General features: G+C 34.7%; 1 protein-coding gene across 2 annotated transcripts in view; it reads left to right on the top strand.

Moving 5' to 3' along the window:
* Cals (calsyntenin 1) overlaps positions 1-27,727 on the top strand; it is a 185,003-nt gene that overhangs the window by 138,055 nt on the left and 19,221 nt on the right. For both annotated transcript variants that reach the window (XM_069846795.1, XM_069846796.1), the window contains exons 5-13: positions 2,865-3,011; positions 3,120-3,311; positions 9,175-9,438; positions 12,036-12,163; positions 15,176-15,353; positions 17,810-17,983; positions 20,413-20,545; positions 23,784-23,983; positions 24,065-24,252. In XM_069846795.1, coding sequence (XP_069702896.1) covers positions 2,865-3,011; positions 3,120-3,311; positions 9,175-9,438; positions 12,036-12,163; positions 15,176-15,353; positions 17,810-17,983; positions 20,413-20,545; positions 23,784-23,983; positions 24,065-24,252 — 1,604 coding nt within the window. The remainder of the gene's footprint in view (positions 1-2,864; positions 3,012-3,119; positions 3,312-9,174; positions 9,439-12,035; positions 12,164-15,175; positions 15,354-17,809; positions 17,984-20,412; positions 20,546-23,783; positions 23,984-24,064; positions 24,253-27,727) is intronic.

Here is a 27,727-nt window from a genome sequence, read left to right as displayed (position 1 = left end):
TCACTTCCCCTCCAAATGAATCCAAATACATCATAAAATCTGATACATTGTTATTCTAGAAAGCACTTTTTTTGTTTTGTTCTATTTGTTTGGATGTTTCTTACCTTTGTGTGATGATTTAATGATGTTGCAATTTCCATACTATTGTGGCCCTTGAAATCCAAAAATATTAATTAATGAATTAATTTAAATATTTATTAATTTAATTAGATATTTATTTATTTATTTATTTTTATTTATTTGTATTTGTATTATTTGTTTATTTCTGTGCCTAGATGGCATAAGCATGTATGTCGTTTTTTTTTTATGAAATTGAATTTCTTATACAAGATTATTTAGGAAAATTCAAACTACTTCATAAATTTATTACATGACTCACATTATATTATATAGCAATGTTGACATGCATATCTATGAAACTTTATTTTTAATAATGTCAAGACCATCTCCTCATAAAGTTTAATATTCATGACATCTCTGCTTATGCCATCTAATCATAGATTTATTTGCCTGGTAGAAAGACCTGAAGACCTTCGCTTAGTGTGTTTAACATTAAATGTTAAGATTCAAAAGATCTTGCATTCTCACTGTACCTTAATGTATGACTACTAGCAAATAAGGTACAGAAAACAAAAAGAGCATTCTTAACTTCACAATTATTTGCCAGACTATTGCCATATGACCTATAATGAAGGTTCCTGTTGTAACATCCGCCCTGGGGCTTTTTACTTTAGGTTCATATCTGAAGGAGGCTTAGCTAATTGCTTTATTTCCAGATTTTCTATTAAACTTCTAGAAGTAAAAAACTTTCTCAGTAAAAATTTGGCCACTGAATTGATATTGGTTTGAAACTACAAATATGCAGTTAATTATTACTGAGTCCTTCCATTCCAACACTGAATTCACACTGTGCAAGGCTATTTGATATTGATATTGGTTTGAAACTACAAATATGAAGTTAATTACTAGTGAGTCCTTCCATTCCAACACTGAATTCACACTGTGCAGGGCTATTTGATATTGATATTGGTTTGAAACTACAAATATGCAGTTAATTACTAGTGAGTCCTTCCATTCCAACACTGAATTCACACTGTGCAGGGCTATTTGATATTGATATTGGTTTGAAACTACAAATATGCAGTTAATTACTAGTGAGTCCTTCCATTCCAACACTGAATTCACACTGTGCAGGGCTATTTGATATTGATATTGGTTTGAAACTACAAATATGCACTTAATTACTAGTGAGTCCTTCCATTCCAACACTGAATTCACACTGTGCAGGGCTATTTGATATTGATATTGGTTTGAAACTACAAATATGCAGTTAATTACTAGTGAGTCCTTCCATTCCAACACTGAATTCACACTGTGCAGAGCTATTTGATATTGATATTGGTTTGAAACTACAAATATGCAGTTAATTACTAGTGAGTCCTTCCATTCCAACACTGAATTCACACTGTGCAGGGCTATTTGATATTGATATTGGTTTGAAACTACAAATATGCAGTTAATTACTAGTGAGTCCTTCCATTCCAACACTGAATTCACGCTGTGCAGGGCTATTTGATATTGATATTGGTTTGAAACTACAAATATGCAGTTAATTACTAGTGAGTCCTTCATTCCAACACTGAATTCACACTGTGCAGGGCTATTTCGCTGTCACTGTGTCATTTTTTCATATAGGTAACTGCTGTCGAATAGGCATACAGCTTACCACAACAATAGAGATAATTTTTTTCCAGTTTAGTATTAGTATTTATTTATTTAACCTGGTAGAGATAAGGCCATCAGGCCTTCTGTGCCCCTCTACCAGTTTATTAGAGTAAACATATTTATACAATCACACACTTTGACTAAAAAGTTATTTTATCTGATAAAGTAATCAGTATGCTACAGCTTCATTCATTCATTCTTTAATTCATAGTGTTCTGCCCAAAGGCAGGTCTTTCATTGCAAACCCAGCATTCTCCAGTATTTCCTATTTTCTTCCTTCCTCTTAGTTTTCGCATATGATCCATATACCTTAATGTCGTCTGTTATTTGATATCATCTGCTATCCTGAACTCTTGTCCCGTTCACCATTCCTTCCAGTACATCCTTCAGTAGGCAGTTTCTTCTCAGCCAATAACCCAGCCAATTCGTTTTTCTCTTCCTGGTCAGTTTCAGCATCATTTTTTCTTCACCCACTCTTTCCAACACAGCTTCGTTTCTTATTCTGTATGTCCATTTCACATGCTCCATCCATCTCCATGTTTGTAGTTTTTCTTGGGAAAGGTAAATGCTGTAGCTTCCCATTGCTTTCCATACACCACTCTATCTTTCGCATCTTAAAAGATTCCAGGGGACCCCAGCATGGAGGTGAGGAGAGTGGATTTGACTAATTAGATCCTCCGGACTTATCGAAATTCACTGCAAGGGTTAAATATCAGTTCTTTCAGGGTTTTTGACTGGATCAGAGACTGGAAAATCTCAATTATTTTCCCCTCTACCCCTAGAGCTTATTAGCACATTAAGTTTGACCACCACTGCTGACTTGTGTCCAACATATTTTTGGTCTTCCTGAGAATCTTCATTACAATGTATATTGTGTATAAAAAATATTAGAATGTTTTGGACATGTAAGACTAAATCTGTAGAGATTTGCATAGTCCATGATACACACATTATTGACTCCGGCAACAAACTTTGTATAATGTCGAATGTACTTATTTATTCTATTCTTGTGTAGAGAAAGGGAAAGATTTTTTTTTTCTTTTCCAGTGACATAAGTAATGGATTCGTGCGTGTTTGTGTAATAAGCTATTCTTATTTGATCCTGAGATAGTAATTGTGTATGTTGGTTTACTTTCCAGGTGCTATTCGTAATACAGAACCCCTGGACTATGAGCGAAGTCATAATCACATTCTTTCTGTGGTTGCATATGACTGTGGCATGAAGCAATCTGTTCCTGTTATGGTCACCATAAAAGTAAACCGTATCTGCAAGCTCGGCTGGAAAGGTGAACTTCGAAATGATTCATGATTGAGGTCACTGTATTGTGCTGCTGAGATTCATAATCCTGTGCCTTTTTGACTAATTATCTTTCTTGTTACGTTCTAAAACTCAGGTATCCCCGAGAGGATTGACTATGCACCAGGAACCGGCAGAGAAGATCTCTTCCCAGATGCTGATCTGGAGCTCTGTGATGTACCTTGCACTGTACATAGTGTAGAAACCAAACTAAACTTGGCAACATCTCACATCGGGAAAGGCTGTGATAGGGACACCTATTCCGTGCAGAGCCAACGCAAGCTTTGCGGTAAGGATCATTGCATGTTTGTTTATTAAACCTGAATTCTCTGGTTTTAAGAATTCTGAAATGGAAGTGTCCATAAAAGTAAATGAGAGGCTCTCTGGTTACTTCTGGAACTTCTTAAGGAACACTGTGACCAGTGGCGGTGCGTCAATAAGAGCACAAGAGCACGTGAACACCTTGTTTCCATTAATCCATGACTAGTTTTATTATTTGATACCGTATTGACGTAGTGGGGATGTATAATATCAGAATCGAGTATTTTAAACTTCCCGCATCTTGCATAAACTTCTTATGTAAACTTGGCAACATCCATTCACGTACAAGCCGTGCTCTTTTCGAGATGGTTACAGGAATTTCACGCATGCACGGGAGAAAATTGTTTTTAGCTGGCCGCTTATGACTCGTCAAGAGCACAAAGCGTTAAGTGAACATGATGAGTATCTATCCTACAGATGTCAGGTGCATCGGTTCCTATCGTTCACGTGCTATATCTCGAGGAGGAAATTTAAAAGCTTGTAGATGTCAGCATCTGACTGTAGGAACGTTTACTTTACGTAGATGTGTGTGTACAGTGCTGCTACGAGAGTGTAGTTTGTGAATTACTATACTTCAGTGTCGGCATAATAGCGTAGTTTGGCTTTCAAACACGTGCTGGCTGACTGTGGTGGTGGTATGAATTTAATTATCTGTACGGTAGTGTATAATATTTAAGAATAATATTTACTGGCATGTATTTATAGTAATCAATTTATGCGAATGGGATTACAGTACTGGTATAGGCTATAGTGTATCAGTGTGTTGTGAATCAAAAGTATATTAGTGAACACACGCATTTGTAAATAACGGGACTGTGGTATGTATTCATTATTAACAAACGTAAACAATGAACTCTGTTCAATGAAATTTGGAACAGTAAAGAACTGGGTAAACTGACTTACCAGGAAAAATTGGAAATAGAAAGACTGAGTTTCATTATTATTACTATTATTATTACTCTTATTAGTATTATTATTATTATTATTATTATTATTATTATTATTATTATTATTATTATTATTATTATTATTATTATTATTATATGTCGTTTTGAATTTATATACGGTTTTTTTCGATAGTGAAACATTGGAATCATGACATTTCATATTAGACTAAACGTACAATTTCAAATTCTTTTCGATTTTTGAACCACAAAATTGTGAACACACACAATATTTTATCACGAGCCGCCACTGACTGTGACTGAGTTTTGAAACTTCTAAAGTTTTTGATCAGTTGCTTTCAAATTCAGTGGATTTGTTACGTCTGTACATTTAAATAACAATAGCAAGCGACATCAAGTTTCATATATTAGTTCTTTAGATGTTAAGTTTAACTTATTTTTCATGATATTAAATTATGCGTAAATTCAAAACATCCCTGACAGCTTCAGAATTGTTAATGTGTCTTAAAATTTGTTGTAAAGAACATATCTCATGATTAAAAAACCTGCGCATGGATTTTTAAATTTGAGCCTTGGTTAATGAGGTAAAAAATTTTCATATAATGAAGAGTTCGCAGGAAAAACGGTGAATGTTACATTTCTGTTAAGGATTAGATAATGATCTAATTGAGTCAATAACTGCAAGATGTAGTGCTGTTTCTATAGAAAATAAAGGAAAGGATTACAGTATTCGTGGTGATAATTCTCCTTTTTTACCATTTTTCATAAGAACAACATTAAATTTCGCAGTGATCCATTGAATTAGATAATGACATCAACCTTAACGAAACTGTGACATTCATCGTTTTTCCCGCGAATCATAATTTTTGCTTGATAATTTTCTTTAATTTTTAAAAGTTAAAAATTCGTGTCATGAAAAGTTTTCAACGAAAAGCAGATTACATTCATAACTTTGTGTATTTGAATATGCTGAGTATCTTGCAAAGTTACATGTAAATTGGAACAGATAGAAGCTGCTAGAGACCTTTTTATTGACAAGAAACGTACGGTAGTTTTGAGAAAACGCAATTTTTTTAGTGTGTGTGTGCGTGCGTGCGTGCGTGCGCGCGCTCAGGATAGGGACCTACGGTGGGCTTATGTGAGGGTGGCAATGAACCTCCGGGTTCCGTAAAAGTCAGTAAGTAAGTGTGTGTGGTAGGTAAGGTAAAGTGACCCGGAAGACAGAATTCCTTTTCATGATAGTAGTAAAGTAGATGAACTTTTATTAGAAAATTAAAAATGACAACTTGAGCTAATATAATATACCTCCTAGGAAGATAAGAAATCTAATAGGTGAGAATCAAAATCATGGTGACAAATATTAATTGCAATTCTGTGGCTCCAATGCAAAATGTTTGTCATATCTTGCAGTTTTTCAGGAGCAAGCATTTCAAGTTTGAATCGACTGTATAAAATCATAGAAATCATGTTCCATAATTACGGATTAGAGGGAAAAATAATAAAGATGTGTATGTCATCTTGTGCCACACTAAATATACCATGATGATGCATATTAAATCGCAAAATCTATATTCCCCAAAAATTGTTACATCACATTCTGTCTTGCAACCACAGATAATTTTAGATTTCAAAGTTAGTTGCTGTTACTAGCTTCAAGTGCAATTTTTAGTTGTCTGACATGTTAACTCATACAAGGTTCATGTTATTCATCATATGACACAATTATGCCTGTATAATTTAGGTACTTAATACGTACTTTCTGGAGGTCTATTCGGGTGTGGGTTCGATTCCACTTGGGCTCATTACCTCGTTGGGTTTATTTTGAGGTTTTCTGAAACTGTCAGGCAATTGCAAGGTAGTTCTTGGGCTGATCTTTCCAAATACCATCTTGTTACAACAAATTCCATTGATGCCAAGTAACCTAGTAGTTGACACAACATTATTAAATAAAGTATTTCTCTCCTTTTCATTAACTGTATGTATACCTTTCAAGAGGAGCTTCTGATTTTAACGAAGATCATTAACATTTCCACAAGAAATGCTCGATTATCAATAATGTTTCATGTAAAAGTGCTATGTGCCAGAGCTGTCTGCAGTCATCTGCTATGTAGTTTCTCCATCAACAAAATGAACATACTTCACTTGTGGATACAGGCATAGCAAATTCCTGATTCTGGTGAAACATGTAGGCCTACTATCCAGAAAATTCCAAACAATACCACATTCAAATGAAGTCTGGAACTGAAAATGTAAACATTAGAGAAAAAACGTGACTGGAAAACACAGTAATAGTAGATACACATTCATAGATTTCCAATAATATATGGGCAAGACTTGTCGAACTAAAACTGTAAACCTCAAACACATGCTTCAAAATTTCCTCAAAACAAATGAAAGAAATAGACCAACCAAAGACTGGACAGACAGTAGAAATGTGCAGAGAGCATTGTGAAATTATATCTGTATTTGGGGAAGGAAACTATGGTAATCACTTAACAGTCGAGAAAAACTGTCAGAAACGTGTAGGAGTAAAATACGATAATTGAGGACCGTTTTTGCAAAACTTGCTAACTGAAAAAAACTAAATTTTACAGGAGACACAAAAAACTGAATGGAGATAAGTAGGTTAAAGGTGCAACGATCACACTTTGACACACTGCAATGAAGAGAAGTAATTCAATTTTACTAAGATTCCTTTAACATCGTGTAGAGGTCTGCTGTATGTTAACGAATCCACCAAAATCTCAATTTTGCAAATTTTTCAGGTAGCAAGTTTTGCAAAAATGGTCCTCAATTATTACTTTGTTTTGTATTATGAAAGAATACATGTGACAGCTGTCAAATTAACCGGTAAAGCTATGGAAATGTAAATAGACATTGCCACATTCAATGAGTTTATATGCCACATATGCTAATTATAGATTTCAGTACACAGTTATCGTATAAGTTACTTTACACGATAATTATGTCAATAAATGAATTCAGATAAGCCATTGTGCCATACATTTTGGTTGTACTTCATAATCTCTTTATCAGGTTCTCTCTCCATTGCACAGTTATGTTGAACTCTCTAATATATTAGTTGTAATGCAAATACAACAGTCCAGGGAGCTTGGTATATGTAAGCCTGTAATCATAATTAACAATGTATTAGCAGCTAATTAGCAACATGCTTATAATTCTGTGTAGTTGAAAAGATTAAAGGGGATTTTCGTTTGCTATATGTAGAATACAGGTATGGGATTTATACGACTATCTTGTGTTACACATACGAAAATGTAAAGTCTCACCCACTGAAGTTTGGTAGATTATAAGTAAATCATTGCGCAAAATGCACACTTTTATTTATCTTACACAATCACAGGACAAAATAATATTTCAAACAATATTATTACACAATTTCATGTTCCAGTATAGCTTTAGTTCTGTTTTAGATAAGAGATGAAAATTAACCTCATTAGAACGACATTATTGTTTTCGCAATTATCGTGTTAACGTTTTCCATGAAAAAAATGTTAGTGCAAACACTCGTGATGCCCCACTTCAATTACTGTGATATTCTGCTTACTGACCTAAGTGTTACTTTGGCGCAGAGACTCAATGTGTTCATAATATGTGCGTCCGTTTCGTCTGCAATATTCGCCGGGCTGATCACGTAACACCATCCCTCGAAATGTTATCCTGGCTCCGTCTAGAAGATCGTAGGAAAATCCACTGTCTTCCCTTCTCTTTCACATATTGCATTTCTCCACTCCTGTCTATCTTGCGTCTCGTTTTCAAAATTTATCCACCCATCATAACCTAGACATACAATCACAACACTCCTCAATATTATCCATTCCCTCCCTCCAAACATCCTCATATTCATCTTCTTTCACTGTGGCTGTTCCTAGACTTTGGAATTCCCTACCGAGTAATGTCAGGGACTGTCAGACATCAAACCAATTTAAGAATAGGCTAACGAAATATTTTTCTAACAATTCTTGTTAACAATAGTAGCTGTTTCAGGTTTCTCAATGTTTAATGGTTATATATATCACAGATAAATATCTAAATTATCTCATTATTATTATTATTATTATTATTATTATTATTATTGTTATTATTATAACTATTTCTTACCAATGTTTATTATTGTCACACTAACATTAGTTATCCAACTTTCATTATTTACTTTCATGTTGTTTTATGGTCTAGATATTAATGTAATAACTATGTAAGCAATTGTATTCAATTAGAATTAGAGTCTGGCTGGGCGGAAGAGAAGGCGTACTGGCCTTAGTTCTGTCAGATTAAATAAATAAATTAATATTATTATTATTATTATTATTATTATTATTATTATTATTATTATTATTATTATTATCATCACCCAAGTTTGCAGTTTTGAACATTAGCTTCTGTGGAATATTACAGACTTGTTTAGAAAAAGCTACAAAAGAAAAAGCTTTTGTTAAAATGTATAAAGTAAAGGTCTTAATTTACCTCTTACTGTATGGCTGCAAATCTTGAACATTAAAAAAGGATGAGTTAAAAAAAATAGAATCTATAGACATGTAATTCTTTATAAGAATCGAGGAATACACATTCTGGACATAATGAAGATGTTAGAATAGAATTAATATCAAAAGTATTAATGGTATAAATTCTTTATGTAGAAGAAATTGGAAAGAACTTGTTATGCAAGATTCAAGAACTGTTAAAAGAGCAATATATTATTGTTATCCTCGATGAAAAAAAGTAGACCTATTAAAAGAAGGCAAGAACAATTCTAACTAAGAAGATGGAACAGATATTGGTCTCCAAACCACTGATATCAGTAGTTCATTGTTACTGGTGTTGTTGCTGATACTGTTGTTGTTGTTATTGTTGTTATTATTATTATTATTATTATTATTATTATTATTATTATTATTATTATTTCAGGCGCCAGCATGGAAAGTGTAGACTTGCTCCCGAGCCCTGGCATTGGCTCAGAGTGGACCAAATCCCTGCCTACTGACGAGGGTCGAGAATCAGACCAGATCTTTGAATTTGATGGCGCCAGCTCGGCTGTTGCTATCCCATCTGATGTGCTGGACCACAACTTGGCATCCACATTCACAATTGCGACGTGGATGAAACACAAGCAGCACCCAGACCAGGACAAACATGTCAAGGAGCACATCATCTGCTCTGCTGACGACCACAGTAAGTAATGGTTGTTTTACATGTGAGCACCTTGGTGTTGGATTTTGTTTAATTCTACATAAAAGAAAGTTCTTGTTATTCCTGACATGTAATGTATTTACTTTTTATTTTCTTATTACACGTTGTATAAAGAAAAAGGATTGTTATGCCGCATAGATTGATGTCGAGATGTTTTCAGCATCCGTGACAAATAGGGACCTGAATTTTTAGGATCTATTTTATCAAAATTAGCATCTATTTTCCTCAAAACTAGGGTGAAAACGTAATACAGTGAACGCCAGTAGGGGAAGTTATCCCCACCTGCGTCGCTCGGCACCTCGCTCGCATGCTCTCTCTCTCTCTCTCTCTCTCTCTCTCTCTCTACTGTCCCTCTCTACTATCTATCCCGCTTCGATGGATCACTGCCTTGTCTCGTACGTATTTCATGACACGTACTAACAAAATTGGGGCATTAGACAATAGCATAAAACCAAATTGGGATGCATTAGACAACAGGCCACCACATGTACTACACAACACAACATAGCCCACCACATGTACTAACACAACACAACACAATACAATGTAATGTGGTTTTTTCATTAAACAACACCCACCTGTTAACTTCGCACTGCCCCACTGTCCAATGCACACCGTTAGTAGCATTGCTTTTCGACGCTACGTCTTTGGTACAGCTCATCACTACACGTGGTTACGTCTGTACACGAAGCTGGACACGGACACAATGAAGCTCCACCAGCGCGTGTTAACACTTATGCCACCCCTGCAGTCAACCCCTACCAAGCTATATTCACAAGCCCGCCACTTTCTACCCACGCTATTCAGTCATTGTCCCCCGCGCCATTCTTCTGCAATACGTTATGGCAGTTCCCTTAAACATAAATAGATTCATTTTCCCTTCTACCCACAACTCGCCTCGGTAGCCGAGAGGTCTAAAGCGTGCGTTTAGCATTTAGTTACGATCTTACTCGGATCGAATCTTACCCTGCGAAGTCATAAGAAAAAAAAAAGAGAGAGAGACATGAAGCAAGGAACAGAGAAGGAGAGGCTCGAGAGAGGGACGGAGAGAGAGAGGAGATACAGAGGCAGACAGGTCGAAGTTCCTCTTTTGGTTCATAGATGTCGCATTTATTCTTTTTGTTCCACTTTCCTACACTAGATGTCACCCCACCCTAAACCCCTATTTCCACTCTTTCCCGCTAGAGTGTGTGGTGAGCTTGTAAGGGAAAAGTGGAAAGGGGTTGTGGGTGGAGCTTAGCGTTCGCCGTATTACGTTTTTACTAAAACTAGCATCTATTTTTTCTGAAATTAGCATCTACTTTTTTTTCCAAAAGACACTTTGTGCATTCTACTTTTCATTTCTCGAAAGATAACACTGTGAACAGTTCAGCATTTTCCTCCTTCAAATTACATCGTCTGCCTGAAACAACAGCACCATACTGTGATAAAACACGTTCAGTCTCAACATTATTTGTTGGTGTCCACAGTACTATCTTGCAAACAACATTCTGAAAATGCTTTATTCTCCAATGCAACAATTGCAGAATTTACAAAAAAAACTGTCTTAGCATCTGAAACATAGAGTCCACGAATGGATACTGCTGAGCTCTTTCATAAGCAGTTTTAGTTGTTCGCCCCATTTTACGAAGGAGCACGTATCTCACAAATTCAACCATTATAACTAGAATAACTATCCAACTCTGCTGCAATATCAAAAGCAAATGGCCGAGTAAACCAATGCAACGCATTTTAGCCAAGCCCATATCGAATATAGAACTTGATAATCGATATTACAATATTTATATCAATCATCTGACAAACTTCATTATTAATATATGAAATTTATCGAATCGAGTGGACAATAATTGATAATGAGTAATTGATTGACATGTTTTGAGTATTTAAAAATTGCCTTTAATTTTTGTATATTATGTTCCCGTTGATAAAAGTCGAAACAAACCAAAAACCTAAACAAGCCAAACCTAACCTGTCATTGATTGTAGATCTTACGAAGACTCGCTTTCTATGTATATACTTTTTAAAACTAGTTTTTACTAGTTGAAACTGGTTTTAACTGATTACGGGTTTTAATGATAACATATATAATGCGCTTTTTGCTTGAAAAATAGCATTTTACTGATAAACTGCTATTAAATAGTTTCATTTTGGAGATGCCGATAAGCTCACTGTATTATAATATCAATTTTTGTTTTCCACCTGTGCTTATCTTAATATTTGGATTTATATTAACGTTTTCGACACTCGGTGTGTGTCATCTTCAGATATGGGGCCTATGTCATTGTGTGTTGTGAAGACCTAGCCTCTTAATTATGTTGTGGGTTGTTCACTTGTGTATGACCTTTCATGATTTCTTAATTTAGCTAAAATTACTGTAAGCAGTGTGTGGTTGGTTGTTATGATTCTGTTAAATTCTATCTTTTGAAAACCCATATAGGACAATAGAAAATTATGTTAAAACCATTATTATGACACATAAATATATTGATATTATAATATTATAATGCTATTAAATAGCTACATCCCTTCGTTTGTAAATATATGATCTAAAATAAAATCCTAATATTTTGATTTGACAGAGATGAACAGACATCACTACGCACTGTTTGTCCGCAACTGCAGACTGATTCTTCTGCTGCGACGTGACTTCTCAGAAGGTGACTTGAACATCTTCCGTCCAGCAGAATGGAGGTGGAAGCTGCCCCAGGTAAGATGTAACAAAATGATCATTTTTCTTAAAAGTATATGTTATTTTAAAAAGTATAGGGCTGCTATTAATGTCCTATTTTGATGTTCTGTCTGGTAATGAAATGTTGGTTTGAATGCATTAATAATTCATAAACGTGAGGAGATTGTATTTTCAAAGCTTGGGAGTTTAAATTATGAATTCTTTCATATTCCATGGTATAATCTTGTACTGTAGGCTTTCATGGCCGGAGTCTATAGATCTAGATTCATTTTCTGGGCTGAGAGGCCGTGGTCTATTGGTTGGTTTTCTACCAGACGTTTCGTCTGCAACTGCGGCAGACATCTTCAGTGGAGTGGTATCCGAGGTCGCAAAACTCTTCTCGGCGTACCTGAGGCAACTAATCCTGTGGCTGGTTGTGCAGGCGTATTTATAGTGCAACTAGCGGGCCGAGGCCTATTGTCGCTGCGGTCCGTGCCGCTTTGTTCGCTGCTCCCGTTCTGGGTTCCGTCCTTTTGTTGTAGTGGCTTCTTATCTGTTCTGTTTAGGACCGCGTACCAACACTTGTTTAGCTTTACGCCTTTGCGATTAATCGCAAGGAAGAAGGCTTAAAGCTAAACAAGTGTTGGTATGCGGTCCTGAACAGAACAGATAAGCCACTACAACAAAAGGACAGAACCCAGAACGGGAGCAGCGAACAAAGCAGCGCGGACCGCAGCGACAACAGGCCTCGGCCTGCGAGCCGCACTATAAATACGCCCACACAACCAGCCACAGGATCAGTTGCCTCAGGTACGCCGAGAAGAGTCTTGCGACCTCGGATACCACTCCACTGAAGATGTCTGCCGCAGTTGCAGACGAAACGTCTGGTATAAAACCAACCAATAGATCACGGCCTCTCAGCCCGGAAAATGAATCTAGATTCCATAGTATATTTATTTCTGTCGAAATATAGCAACAAACCCTCATGAATTCATAAAGAGAAGAACGTGTTACTTGTGGTTATTTGTGTTAAGACGCATGTCCCAAAAGTTAATGAAATTGTAATCTGGTTTTGAAATTATGGCATGAGACTCAAATATTGAACTAGTGATGAACGGAAGTATTAGTATAAGGGAGGAAACCAATCATAACAGGTTGAAAGTACATATCAATCTTCAGTATTAGTTGAATTTTGGAAAGTAGTAATAGAAGTAGAAGGTTTAATTAGAGCCACGCGAACACTTCAGCAGTTGTAGGGTCACGTTCTCTTCAGGTTTCAGCTTCAGAGTCATAACAATTTGCAGTAAAAAAAAAGTAATGGACCAAGTCTAAGGCAATCCTCCTTTATGTAGGCAACAAGTTTCGCAAGACTGACCACAAGTAGCATATTTTACACAGGTGCTCTTGTTTACTGCACATGTGCAGTGCATTGTATCTGGAATTTAGTAAAATTAGGAAACCCATTTCTTTTTTTCTGAAACTATACATACATTATATGATTTTCTCAGATAACGTAAATTTAATATTTATTTTAATGTCTCATTTATTTTTTTCTGAAACTGTACATACGTTACATGATTTTCTCAGATAACATAAATTTAATATTTATTTTAATGTCCCATTTCTTTTTTTCTGAAACAGTCCACACCTGTGGAGTAACGGTTAGCGCATCTAGCTGCGAAACCAGGTGGCCCGGGTTCGATTCCCGGTCGGGGCAAGTTACCTGGTTGAGGTTTTTTCCGGGGTTTTCCCTCAACCTAATATGAGCAAATGCTGGGTAACTTTCGGTGTTGGACCCCGGACTCATTTCACCGGCATTATCACTGTCATCTCATTCAGACGCTAAATAACCTAAGCTGTTGATAAAGCGTCGTAAAATAACCTACTAAAATAAAAAAAAAAAATTTTCTGAAACTGTACATACGTTATATGATTTTCTCGGATAACGTAAATGTAATATTTATTTTAATGTTCCATTTCTTTTTTTCTGAAACTGTACATACGTTATATGATTTTCTCAAATAACGTAAATTTAATATTTATTATAATGTCCCATTTATTTAATTTTTCTCCTTGCCAAACTTTCAGAACGGCCCCAAGGTTCACTCAGCCTCCTATAAAATTGAGTACTGGGTCTTTCCCGGGAGTAAAAGGCGGTCAGAGCGTGGTGCTGACCACACCACCTCATTCTAGTGCCGAAGTCATGGAAAGCATGGGGCTCTACCTCCATGCCCCCCAAGTGCCTTCATGGCATGTTACGGGGATACCTTTACCTTTACCCATTTATTTTTTTCTGAAACTGTACATACGTTATATGATTTTCTCAGATAACATAAATTTAATATTTATTTTAATGTCCCATTTATTTTTTTCTGAAATTGTACGTACGTTATATGATTTTCTCAGATAACGTAAATTTAATATTTATTTTAATGATCCATTTCTTTTTTTTCTGAAACTATTCATACGTTATGATTTTCTCAGATAACTTAAATTTAATATTTATTTTAATGTCCCATTTCTTTTTTTCTGAAACTATACATACGTTACATGATTTTCTCAGATAATGTAAATTTGAATATTTAATTTAATGTCCCATTTCTTTTTTTTTCTGAAACTGTACATACGTTACATGATTTTCTCAGATAACGTAAATTTAATATTTATTTTAATGTCCCATTTCTTTTTTTCTGTAACTGTACATACGTTACATGATTTTCTCAGATAACGTAAATTTAATATTTATTTTAATGTCCCATTTCTTTTTTTCTGAAACTGTACGTACGTTACATGATTTTTTCAGATAACTTAAATTTAATATTTAATTTAATGTAAATGTTTATGTGATATGTGCCAGTTATTTCTGCATTATTTCCTAAAATGAATGTCTTTTCCATATCATTGCCGTAATATATTTGTTCGCCCATTGGTGACATCATTTTAATGGTGCTCAAATTCAAGAAACATTCACTCCACTTAAATAAATAAATTCTCTACAAATTTTGTGATGTGTTCTTGTTCTAATATGCGTTTATATGCGAAAATTTGCAGGTTTGCGACAATGAATGGCATCATTATGCAGTATCTGTGAAATTCCCCGAGGTGTCACTCTATGTTGATGGTCAGCTATTTAAGGCTGAAAAGAAAAATCCAGAAATCATTGATGATTGGCCTCTCCACCCTACCAAGGGCATTAACACCACGGTTACTGTCGGTGCTTGCTGGCAAGGTAAGATATTTTCATTCTAATACACTACATCAGCACTTTTAACATATTCAAAGGTGTGTGGTACATAGAAAACTGTGATGTTGCGACTTGGGCAATAAGAAAAAAAGAGAAAGAAAGCACAACTGTAGTTATTTTACAAGATACAGTAATGGAGGAAAAAAATGTTGAATATTTCCAAAAATTTTACTGTAAGATATGTTTATCTTCTGAAAAAAAGAGTTTTTAGACAACCATTCCTAAAAGTAGATATTTTATTTATTTATTTATTATTTATTGTTTGCTTATTTGTTTCTTTGTTTACAGTCATTGAACACGAACTGTTTTAGACCTAATCCAAAATAAAAGTTACGAATAATTAAATATTAAAATTTACATTATAGTTTACACATTCCCATAATCAGTATCAAAACATTCATTCATATTATGAAAGGACTTACCTATGAGCCAACCAGAGATAATTTCTTTTAAATTCACCCTTGCTAATATAAAATAAATGGCGGGGAATTTTATTAGACACCCTTAAAGCCCTGATTTCAAAATTATCTCTAGTCCTAAAGTGAGGTATAGTAAACAAATTTTTAAGTCTAGTGTAATAATTGTGTAAATCCATTCTCGTAACATACTTACGAAAAGTTTGTTTACAGTAATAACTTTTTCTCTCTTAAAGAGAGGTTGGCAATGTTTGTTCATGCAGGAATTAATGATGATTTTTATAGCTTTCTTTTGTTGTTTAAACACTTTGTTCGTGTGAGTACTGTTCCCCAAAGTAGAATTTCATATTTTTTAATGCTATTAAAATACGCTAAGTATGCTGTCTTCATGTGAAAATACTAGGCAAGCAGTTAAAAATTGTCTATTATATGGTTGTGTGTGAGAAGTACTTGTAACTCTGACTTTCAACTGTTTGTGCCAATTGTCGATTGTTTCCCACCATGTCACATGGTAGAAATTACAATCAATCAGCAAAACGATTCAAATAATGCTAGTGCTACTTTTAAACATGAGTTTTTGGTTAAGAAACATACAGAAATTAAATAAATTGCTTTAACAACTAAATTATTGATAATAACTATATGAAACAATTAAGGGGAGAGAATTCTATTTTTTGGTGAAAAATGAGTAAATTTTCAAAAAAACACAAAATTCTTTAAAATACTCTGATATGTGTGGAATGCATAGCATAACATTTTCTGGTTTTTGTGCTCTTATCGGATGTTGAGTCGCCATTTTTAAACTTCCTGCATTATGGATTTTTAAAACACTCGCCCACTTTTATTGATGTTTCCGTTAAATTAAATAAAAAAAAAAAAATTTTTTCTTTAAAATACCCTTTGATATCTGTGGAATGCATTGCATATCATTTTGTGGGTATTTGTGCCCTTATCGGATGTTGAGATGTAATTTTTAAACTTCCTGCGCTATGGATTTGAATCACACGCCCGTTTTTATCGGTTTCCAGTAACCATTTTTTTTGCTACGTTGCCAGCCAAAAGTGGATATAATTTCTGAACTATTAAAGATACATGCATGAAATTTAGAACACATATTCTTTAGACTATTAGGAAACTTTTCTCTGTAACAGAATTTTGTTAATTGATTAATTTTAAAATACGTCCGTTTGTTTGCAAGAAAGGAAATCAGAAAATTGTTATTATATTTTAATTGTTTATTTTATAAAGGTAGAGACTAATATCAAAATTCTGCTACAGACAGTTTGTAGAACATGCTTTTGCAAATACATTGCAAAAAACTGTTTGAATCTATCTTTAAAAACGGTGTAGATATATCAGTTTTAGTATAATCCTGCATTGGGTATATTTTTTTTTTCAAATTTTGGCCCCCAAATATTTTTTTTTTTTTTTTTCAAAATATTTTTATTTGGTTGAGTTGCCACAGCTATGAGCTCTCTACATACAAATAATTAATATTTTACACCAAATAGAAAAAAAGTTTTAAAAAATACCATCCTCTCCCCTTAAGAATTAAGTGTAATTATAAAAAAATTGATATACTAGAGTTTGAACCAAAAACCCCTCAATCTACAGTTGAATGCTCTACCACTGAGCTTATACCACTGCTTGCTTTTGTAATTTCATAATGAGGGAGAATACAACATTGGAGAAGTTGGAGGAATTGTCTTTATACTAGCATAGAGGAATGAGTGTCTAAAAAACAGTGGTCCATTCATATCATCATCATCATTATCATATCTACCTACCTTCAGCCATTGGACCCTTTGGGCTGTTGCACTGCAACCCATGTAAGAATTATAAACAAGTGTTAGAAATTCGTAAGTAACAGGATGGTCCAAGGCCACTCTTTAGACAACACAATTCACACTCCATTCTCAAATTCCCTCCTGGGAATCGAACGTGGAAGCTCTGAATTTGTAGTTAAAAACACTACATAATGTCATAGTAAAAAGTGTTACACAGAATGTTGCTTGAATGCCGCAGGCTCGGACAACAAGATGAAGCATCACTTCCGTGGCTATCTGGCTGGTCTGTCTGTCCTGCTACACAAGACTGAGAAACCTGAAGTGCTGAGCTGTCTGCACAAGTGCAAGGAAAGCCTGGAAGTACCAGCCATGGAGCTGCTGGAGCCTGGCATGGAACTTCTTACAAACAGTGGTGAGTGTTATCTTACATAGGAATTATTTTGGAAACTAGATACATTTCCACATGTATAATTCTATACACTTGAGCATAAATGTGTACTGTATATAGCCTACAACGAACTTCGATATTTTATGAAATGCTGTAATGTCACAAAAGGTTTGTGTAAAGCTCTTACATTCTCTTCCACTCTCCTCTCGTTTCCCCTTCCTCCTCATTAAAAAAACTATCTCAGGCCTAAATTGAGTGAAAAAAAAAAAAGTTTGTCACTGTCAGTTTGGCAATACATAACTATTGTATTAAAATTGTTTCTGTTTGTGTTAATGTTACATTGCGACCAAGTTAAATTATGAAATTATTCTCAACGAAACAGATTTCCAAAAGAGCTCGTTTTTAAACTTGCCGTATATTTCTGCAGATAAGACAATAGTTGAATCTTAAAAAAATACACACACAACTGGGGGGTCTTATGTGGCAGATACAAAAAAAAAAAAAAAAGATATCTTAAAAATCTACACTAAAACCTTTATAAAATACAACAAATCACTTGTTTGTATGTTTAAAATCCTGCAAAATCATCACATTCGTCGTCCAAGGCAAAGAGCTCATCATGTATGTTGTGTCGTTACAAGAGTCCCATTCTGAATGTGGTGAGTCGGTTTCTACTTCATCATCAGAATTTCTTAACAAATCGTCCTCTGTGCATTAGAAATTCCGCACTTTTTGAAGAATTTTATCACTGTTTCCACTTTCACTTTTTTATATTACCGGTATTTATTTTTGGATGGTCCTCACTGATCTAAACTTATTGATACATGGCTGATAGTCTGAAAACCTGCAGCACACTGTCTGGAGAGAAAAACCTAATTCAAAAGTACTAGAGAGCAAGAGCTAATGGCTTCATTGCCAGGTGCCAGGCATTAAACAACACCACCAACATATTTTTAATTTACCATCAGGGATTCCAATACAGCAGCTATAGTCGGAAGTAGGTTTTGTAGTTGGTTGCTGCAAAAGCTGTTGATAATTTTCTGTACTACATGCCATAAACTTTGTGTAACATAAGACCTCACCTTTATTTGAACACATTTTTGATCCAGAGTTATCATGATAGCCACTGAGGACGACAGAACTTGAATTAGATAATGTTGTTGTTGTTTTCTAATGCCAGGCGCTTGACAATAGAGTCATTTGACCTCTTGCACTCCAATATTTTTCAAAGATATTATCATGACCAGCTACTGAAGCACAGATTTTGAGGTGTTCCGAATCCATTTCTTGGTTTGAGTTGCACAATGGGCAGTTAGGGGACTGATATATTCCAATTCTATGCAGGTGTTTGGCCAAACAATCATGGCCTGTTGCCAATCTAAATGCAGCTACAGACGATTTTCGTGGTAAATCTGGAATTAACTGTGGATTATGATGCAGAGAGTTCCATTTTTTCCCTTGGGATTGAGTTACCAAATTTTGTTTGTTGAAGTCTAAGTATGTAGATTTAATAAATCTCTTCACAGAGTAATACATAGATTTAGTAACAGGTCTGTAAGTAGCAGTGCTGCCCTTATTTGCTAAAGCATCCGCATTCTCATTTCCCAGAATTCCACAATGGGATGGTATCCATTGGAATACAATGATAAATATATGTAGTCAGGAAAGAGAGCTAGAGAAAATAAGAACAGAAGAATAAGATCAGTAATGTACTTAGTCTACATTTAACTTCACAGGAAGGAATATCCTGTACGAATATGATAGCTGTTTCGATGATTAAGACAAGAGGACTTTCAGGTTTTTAATATTGGCTCAGCATTGAACTAGTATCTTGCATGCCCATATTCATTAATCGTATCGACTGAAACAGCTTAGTTCTCTGAAACTGATATGAAGTTTTAACTAATATTTTAAATTTACCATCAGGGATTCCAATACAGCAGCCACAGTCGGAAGTGAATTTTGTAGTTGGATGCTGCAAAAGCTGTTGAGAATTTTCTTTACTACGTGCCATAGACTTTGTGTAACATGAAACCTCAACTTTATTTCAACACATAGCCTACTTTGGTCCAGATATCCATGGTAGCCACTGAAAACAACAGATTACTCATATTATAGAACTTGAATTAGATAATGTACATAAACTCACTGCAATGAAATTGGTATTATACCTTATAATATTTTAAAATATCAGTATTGTATGATATCTAGCATTATTTACATTTATATGTAATAACATATATTTACATCACTAAGCTAATTAGATTTTTAAACTTAGGGGTTAATAACTTTTCTCGTCTTTAAGTTTCTTTGAGACATTTAACAAGACTTTAAGTTGACTTGTATGAGTTCCCTTTGTATAAAAATTCTTACCTTTCATTCATTGTTTACTTACATTAAGTGGAAAGTTTGAAGATTAAGATGATTCATATTTGTTGATATTGTTTATACAGACTTGACAGAACTTAGCATCGAGGGTGACAACAAAACCAACTTGGTGATCCTTGTAAGAAAGATTGGTTACACCAATACTCGTCAGTTCCCCACTCCTGGTAGACGCAACCTGCATCTATCAACAACTGTCACGTGAGTATCACTTTTGTCCTTGAAATGGGCTTTAATAAGTTTTGCCTTTACATAAAATAATTAATGAACATCATACAGTTCATCGTGATTGTAGTTATTGTACTGTGGAATTTGATTATTTATACCTACGTGTAAATGGAAGAGTTGTCTCAGCATGTTACATATATCTTTCTAAACCCGTGGTTGACATTTTTATTCCTAGAGCTTAGGCTGCCGCTACAGGTGTTCTACAGTGATTGCAGCAAACCTACCTAGCTCATTCACCTCGTACGCTAAACATCAACCAACCCTACCAGTACAGGTGAACTGGAGAGTGGGGGGTTACAAGTACTAAATATACTACATTTACCGACCGTTGTTCTATACTGTTACATTGCTGGTTCATTTGCTAAAGAATCTATACTAATAATAAATCTGTAGCCGAAATTTTTCTGGTAATTTTCGATTTTCCAAAAATAATTGGTCCTAACATATATAATTAACCACTCTGAAACCGAAAATCGCTGTTTTGAAATTTTTGTTTGTATGTCTGTCTGTCTGTCTGTCTGGATGTTTTATCTTTTCACGCGATAATGGCTTAACCGATTTATATGAAAATTGGAATATAAATTAAGTTCGCTGTAACTTAGATTTTAGGCTATATGACATTCAAAATACTTTATTTATAAGGGGGCCTGAATTAAATAACTCGAAATATCTCGCTTATTATTGATTTTTCTGAAATATGTTACATAACAAAAGTTCCTTTAAAAATGATTCCCAATAAGTTTTATTCTTTGCAAAATTTTGATAGACTGATATTTAATGAGATAAATGAGTTTTAAAATTAAAATGCAATGCCATCTAAGGCGGTGTAATGAAATGAAAACAAATGACTACGTCTATAAGGGGCCTTGGACAAGAACAATCGAAAGCTATGAAACATAGCCTACAGAGAATGTTTCTGTGTTTGTATGAAGTAATATCGAAAGCTAAATTAACCGATTTGTATAATTAATTATTATTTCACCATTGGAAAGTGTAGTTTCTCTAGATGGACATAATGCTATAACTTCTGGGTGCTCTCTGGACCAAAATAATTGTATTTCAATTATTTAAACACAATTTAAATTAAGTAACATATTAAACGATTTATCCTTCTATCAAACACGAATGTTCCCTGGATCAAACGTCCTATTTTAATTATGTAATTACTTTATATCTATTTCTAACAGGTGCAGCGGAGCGCACGGGTACGGCTAGTCTGTAATAAATTTTTGCAGTCTTCTCGTCTTTTGTCATTCTTGCTGAATTTCAGCAGAGAAGAAAAAACATTTATTCTTTTACCATTTATATTTTGTCCTTTGCTTTCTTTTTCTCACTTTTTTTCTGTTTCTTCCATTATTTTATCTTTATTCTTGTATTTGTATTTTTCTTTTTTCATTTGTTTCTCTTGGTTATGTTGTGTGCCCTTCAAGTGTGTGTTTTTTCCTCTCTTTTCCTGGTTATTTCTTTCATAATTTCTTTTTTTCTTCCCTCTTTTTATTGTTTCTTAATTCGTTTCCCCCTTTGTTCCTTTTCCTTTCTGTTTCCTTTCTTTTTTTTTTTCCTTCATTTTGTCTTTTCATGATTATATACACACACGCTTATTTATTTATTTATTTATTTATTTATTTATTTATTTATTTATTTATTTATTTATTTATTTATTTATTTATTCATTCATTCATTCATTCATTCATTTATTCATTTCCTTTACATTTTCCTCCCCTTTTTTCATAATTTTCTTTTCACTTGGTCATTTCTTTCTTCTTCTTTCTCATCCGCCCTTATTTTCTCTCTTCTGATTCAAGCATGAGTTTTGTCTCTAGGATTGTAACCATTACATATTTCTTGAAATCTAGATTTTATTGCGTCACTGAGTGTAGCAGATTTATTGATATGATTAATAAGGAGTGGATTTCTATGTAATTAAATATTATTTTTACGTGTGATAAAACACAATTAACAAAGTTAAAAATTCCGAACATGAAGTTTCAAGTTTAAAACCCGAATTTTATTTTACATAAAAACACATATTTTCACAAAAAAAATTATGTAAATACATATTTTCAGGAAATCTATTATAAACACATAAATCTTGGAGTTTTTTTACTTAAATAATTTTTTTACAAGAACTTTCAAATATTTTAAAACTAAATCAATTATATCACTCAGAAGTACGTTATCTTTTTTAAGAATTCTTGGTTGCTTCGTGTTTCTAAGCACTGTGTGGTGTATCTGTGATCCATTTTCGTAATAGTATCACCTCAAGTTTTGGGAACTGCTAGGCAGCCTATCAGTGTTATTATTAGAAAATAAATTAACATGGACAAGGAGGAGAGATCTTGCAACACATAATTAGGACTGTTTATTGTTGCTGAAGAAGATTTCATTCCACGCTTTGTTTGTGAAACACAACAGATAAAAGCTGGGTATGAATATTATTTAATTTAAACAAATCTCTCGCCTCTCGCTCATGTCTATCAAGTAAAGCAATATATCTTGTTGTGATTCCCTGTTATTGGGCTTCGTCAATCGATATCCTTCAAGATATACTGAAAGATGGTTGTTTAAAAAACGATTTGGCTTTCCTATTAGCAAATTTAAGCTTTTTGTGTGACACCATAAAAAAACTCGAAACATCCAAAGACCTGTTGTCTGAAACAGGGAGGTGCGTGCCATGGAAATTAACTAGACTTGCTACCAGGCTCAAAAGCACAATTACTAAGGGACAAATTCCAGAATGTGTTTGGGAAAAACAGTGGATATATAAAAAAATGTCTAAAGTTGCTCAAGTATTGGAGGATGTACCTTTAGGTGAAATGGACGTTATTCAGAGATAATCGGCATGCATTTGTGATGGAGAATTTGGAGATGACCTTTGTTGTTCACTGCAATTCTCGGCCAACTACTAGCACTCAAGTGTGGTTGGTGAGTACCTAGTAACATTTTTTTTCCAAGCTAAGTAAGGTATTTTTGTCATATTTAATATATATATATATATATATATATATACTTTTTTTTTTATTTTTAGCAAATATTTTCGTACTTTTCAGCACATAAAAATAAATATACGTAAATTTTTAGCACATAAAAATCCGCTCCCTAATGATTAAAAATTTTATTGTTAGACTGAATTAATGATCTAGAAAGGAAAGTAAAATTTTGCGTTACGACTAATTTGTGTTGTTAAATACGATGAACGTTGCTTTCGTAGGTGTGAACGTGGTCGGCCTGTGAAGGTGCCTAGTGTGGAGAGTTACGTGATGGTGCTCCAGCCCCAGCAGCCTAGCATCGACATCAACGGAACTGGCAACGTGGCACGAGAGTACGAGGACTTCAGACTGGGTGTCAGAGTGTTCACCGACGTACACATCACTGTTGGCCAAGTGAAAGGCCAGAAACAATGGAAGCACGGTACTGTATCTGCTTCATAGCACTGCGGCTGTACTGCAGCGTGCTGATTCTTGCTGACCCCCTGTGGTCTTGATATTCCAGGTGAGCCAGTGAGCGTGATTGAAAAGCAGCTAGACTCCTGCACTGTCTCTGTATACCCGCCACTGAACCCTGACCACGAGACAGTGACACTTCCCGAGAACATGCTCACACAGTTCGGAATCGTCGCTAAAGTCAACAAGGACGGCGTTGTCGTTTCTGGGGCTGACATGATCTACAATTATGAACAGGTATTGTTCACAAAAATTAGGATTCTTGAATTTATTAATGTGATATTGGGATCCTATATGGCAGCGTTTCTCGAACTATGGTCCGCGGATCACTTGTGGTCCTCGAGTTCTGTCCTTGTGGTCCTTCAAAAAAGACAGAAGAAAAAATAAAATTCAAATGAATTGCGTATCACACTATAGCTGAAAATTTCAGAGTTTGGAAATGACACATGGCAATCGCCTTTCACTTTTTCTCCCAGTACTAATATTTTATTAGTATTTTATTATTATTCTATTATTTTATTACTAATTAGCTCAGTTGGTAGAGCAGCTGGGTATGGACTGGAAGGTCCGGGGTTCGATCCCAGGTGGTGACAGGATTTTTTCTCGTTGCCAACTTCCAGAACAGCCCCGAGGTTCACTCAGCCTCCTATAAAATTGAGTACCGGGTCTTTCCCAGGGTAAAAGGCGGTCAGAGCGTGGTGCCGACCACACCATCTCATTCTAGTGCCGAGGTCATGGAAAGCATGGGGCTCTACCTACATGCCCCCCAAGTGCCTTCATGGCATGTTACGGGGATACCTTTACCTTTTTTTTTACTAATATTTTATGAAATTTCTTACCCTACCCAACTACCCACTTCCCACTCTACTCTCAGCAACAAAAGAGAGATGTAAAGCACTATGAATGTGGCATTTCTCGCCATCTTTTCCCTGCATATCTGGCGCTGAGCCTGTAACCCAGCCAGGGACCACCCAAATTCATAACAAGACCAAAGCACTGTATCTTTTCATGTATAGATGACTTTCTTAATAGTTTTGCCTACACCCAGTCTGCACATTGAAATGGGCACATACTGTATGTCGTACACCAATAATACAATGTGCCAAATTACATCTTTACTTGTTGAAAATCGGGCATGTTTCTGCATTAATTTTTTCAATTGTTTTTCCAGATGACGATATAAGAATTTTTAGACTCTGCCTATTTTAAAATCCGAAAGGTTTACTTTTTACACTTGCGTGTTTCGTCTCTAAGTGCTGTTCCAATTTTGCGGGTTTCATACACTTGTAACAAACAACGGACCGAGGTTTTTGTTCAGTCTCATTGCCACACCAAGTAAATCCAAGTTCCAAACAACTCTTGTCATATTTACGAAAGTATTCTTTCTTTGAATAGCTACCACTAGGACCAGGTATTTCTTTAATGGCACTATAATTAATATATTTCTTCACACACAGCTTCTGAACTATTAGCACTGCCTTAATGAAGCGTATCGTCATGTTCCTTTCTTTTCAAAGATCCAGATCGAAGCCAGTTTTCCATTATTTATAATGGGCACTACTTAACAGAGACATGGACAACAACTAGTGTGTACCACATAAGAAAGATTTCAAACAACTAACTGCAAACAGACAAGCGATTAATCAACAATGCACAGAATTTGTTATAAGTTACTTGTGATTGGCTACAAAAACATGAGAAAAGTATTATATTTAATTAATTCTATTTTAAAATATAAGTATATTAGTATTAAAATATGCTACAAAAATTATAAATTTGCTTTCGAAGGGAATAAGAGTAAGGTGGTCCACGGAACTGTTCTGACTTAAAAAAGTGGTCCCCACTTCAAAAAAGTTTGAGAAACGCTGCTATATAGGAATACATGAAATATAATAAACTATTAAAAATATCGAAATTTCAATTATGGATACTAACATCAATGCAATTAAAAAAATAAAGCAACAGAAATGCTGTTATTGAAGTCATTAGATCTCCCAAATGGATATAAACTGCATTTCATTTAAAGTAACTTGCAGATCAATTTCCTCTCATTACCTCCCCCTACTGATTTAGGTGCGCGGGATGGAATTGAGGGAGAATCTCAACCCCTCCCAGTTCAAGTTTCCCAGAAAACTATTACAGTAGAAGTGATAGTAAGGGCCAGTATTATAAATGCCATTTAAACCTTATGTTCAATTCAAGTTTTTCGTTCTGCTTCATATTATGAATCTTAACTACCAGTTAATCTTGAGTTAACTTGTGTTTAACTGCATTGGCAGTTGTCTGCCATTTAAACTGCAGTTTAAGACTCAACAGTGCAAGATGACGGCTCCCCTATACACATGGACATGACATATTTTCCAAGAACTTATGAGTGATGAAGTGATCAATATGGCGGCCTAGAATTTTTCAAAATAGAGTGCGCCACTTCGATTAATGAACATGTGTTTTAACGCAGATTCAGGTTTTCGAAGTAGGCAGTCCTAACCCTCAGAATTAGGTTTTGTAGTCTGTAACTTGTTTCGAAAAATTGAAACTCGGATAGAACAAGCAACAAAAAATTAGAAAGTTAAAAAATATGTGTGTTCTGTGGCTTGAATTTAAAGATGATTTGAAAAGAGAAACGATTTCCATTTTATTTTTGAAAATATTCTGTTGAATCTCTGCATCAGTTACTTGTTATGCCACACTTTTTTCCTCTGGTATTAGGTATACTGAAAATAATGGAACATCTCGGAGGTGTCCATAAATCTCCTGTAAGCCTATTGTGCATTGTACTGTGTGTTGCGGACAGTACCCTGGTAAGATTTACTACGAGATACTGGGGCCCGTTTTATAAACACATGATAATATTACTTAATATTGCTAAATTCATAAAAATAATTGTGTTATTTGACTTAATTCTATTTCATAAACATTCTACACAACTTATAAAATACGCACACTAATATAGGTATTATTACTTAATTCATCAGCTGATTGTGTATGGAGTTCAGTCATGGATGGTCATGCATGGTTTAGTCTGGTTGCAATGTGTTTGGGAGCATAATGTTGGTAGCCAGCATTAAGAAACTATTTGAGGTTAAGTCAGACAAGCATATTGAAGTAGGCATTAGTGGTTCTTTACAGGTTTTTTTGTGATATTCTCTCTGTTATGTTATCGAAGAACAAAGATGTTTCTTAATGAAGATTCTCCACAAGCGTTGCCATTTTAACAGTAATAATATAATAAACCAGTAGCGATCTTCATCTTTTCTTTCCTAGCAGTAATACGAATTATATTTCACTACAGTTTAACTTAATCGAGACTCTTGTAATATGCACATTGAGTTAAACTCTTGGTTATGTTGAACTTCAGCTTAACATCATCTTTAGATTAACTGTATTTATAATACCGGGTCTAAGTATACTAGAAGAAGGCTGGATTAGTGAAAGTCTAATAGTCTAATGTAGTTGTATATGAAATGTTGACATTATCTTTTACTGACTGTAATAGAACTGTGAAGCTATTTGTACTCCCATTATGTTTTCTTTAGCTGAAGAAAATGTTTAGTAATATTATTGAAAGTGAAAGAATTTTCCTTTTTTTTACTAAACTATTAAAAAAAAATAATTTCACAAACAGTCTTTAAGTTAGAGTGTACCTTTTCTTGATTTATTGGTCACCTGTGAGACTAAAGTTGAAAGTAAGCAAAGCTGCATCAGATTTGCA

The sequence above is a fragment of the Periplaneta americana genome, chromosome 15, assembly GCF_040183065.1.
Source record: "Periplaneta americana isolate PAMFEO1 chromosome 15, P.americana_PAMFEO1_priV1, whole genome shotgun sequence".
NCBI classification, from domain to species: domain Eukaryota; kingdom Metazoa; phylum Arthropoda; class Insecta; order Blattodea; family Blattidae; genus Periplaneta; species Periplaneta americana.
This window is presented reverse-complemented; position numbering and strand designations above follow the sequence as displayed.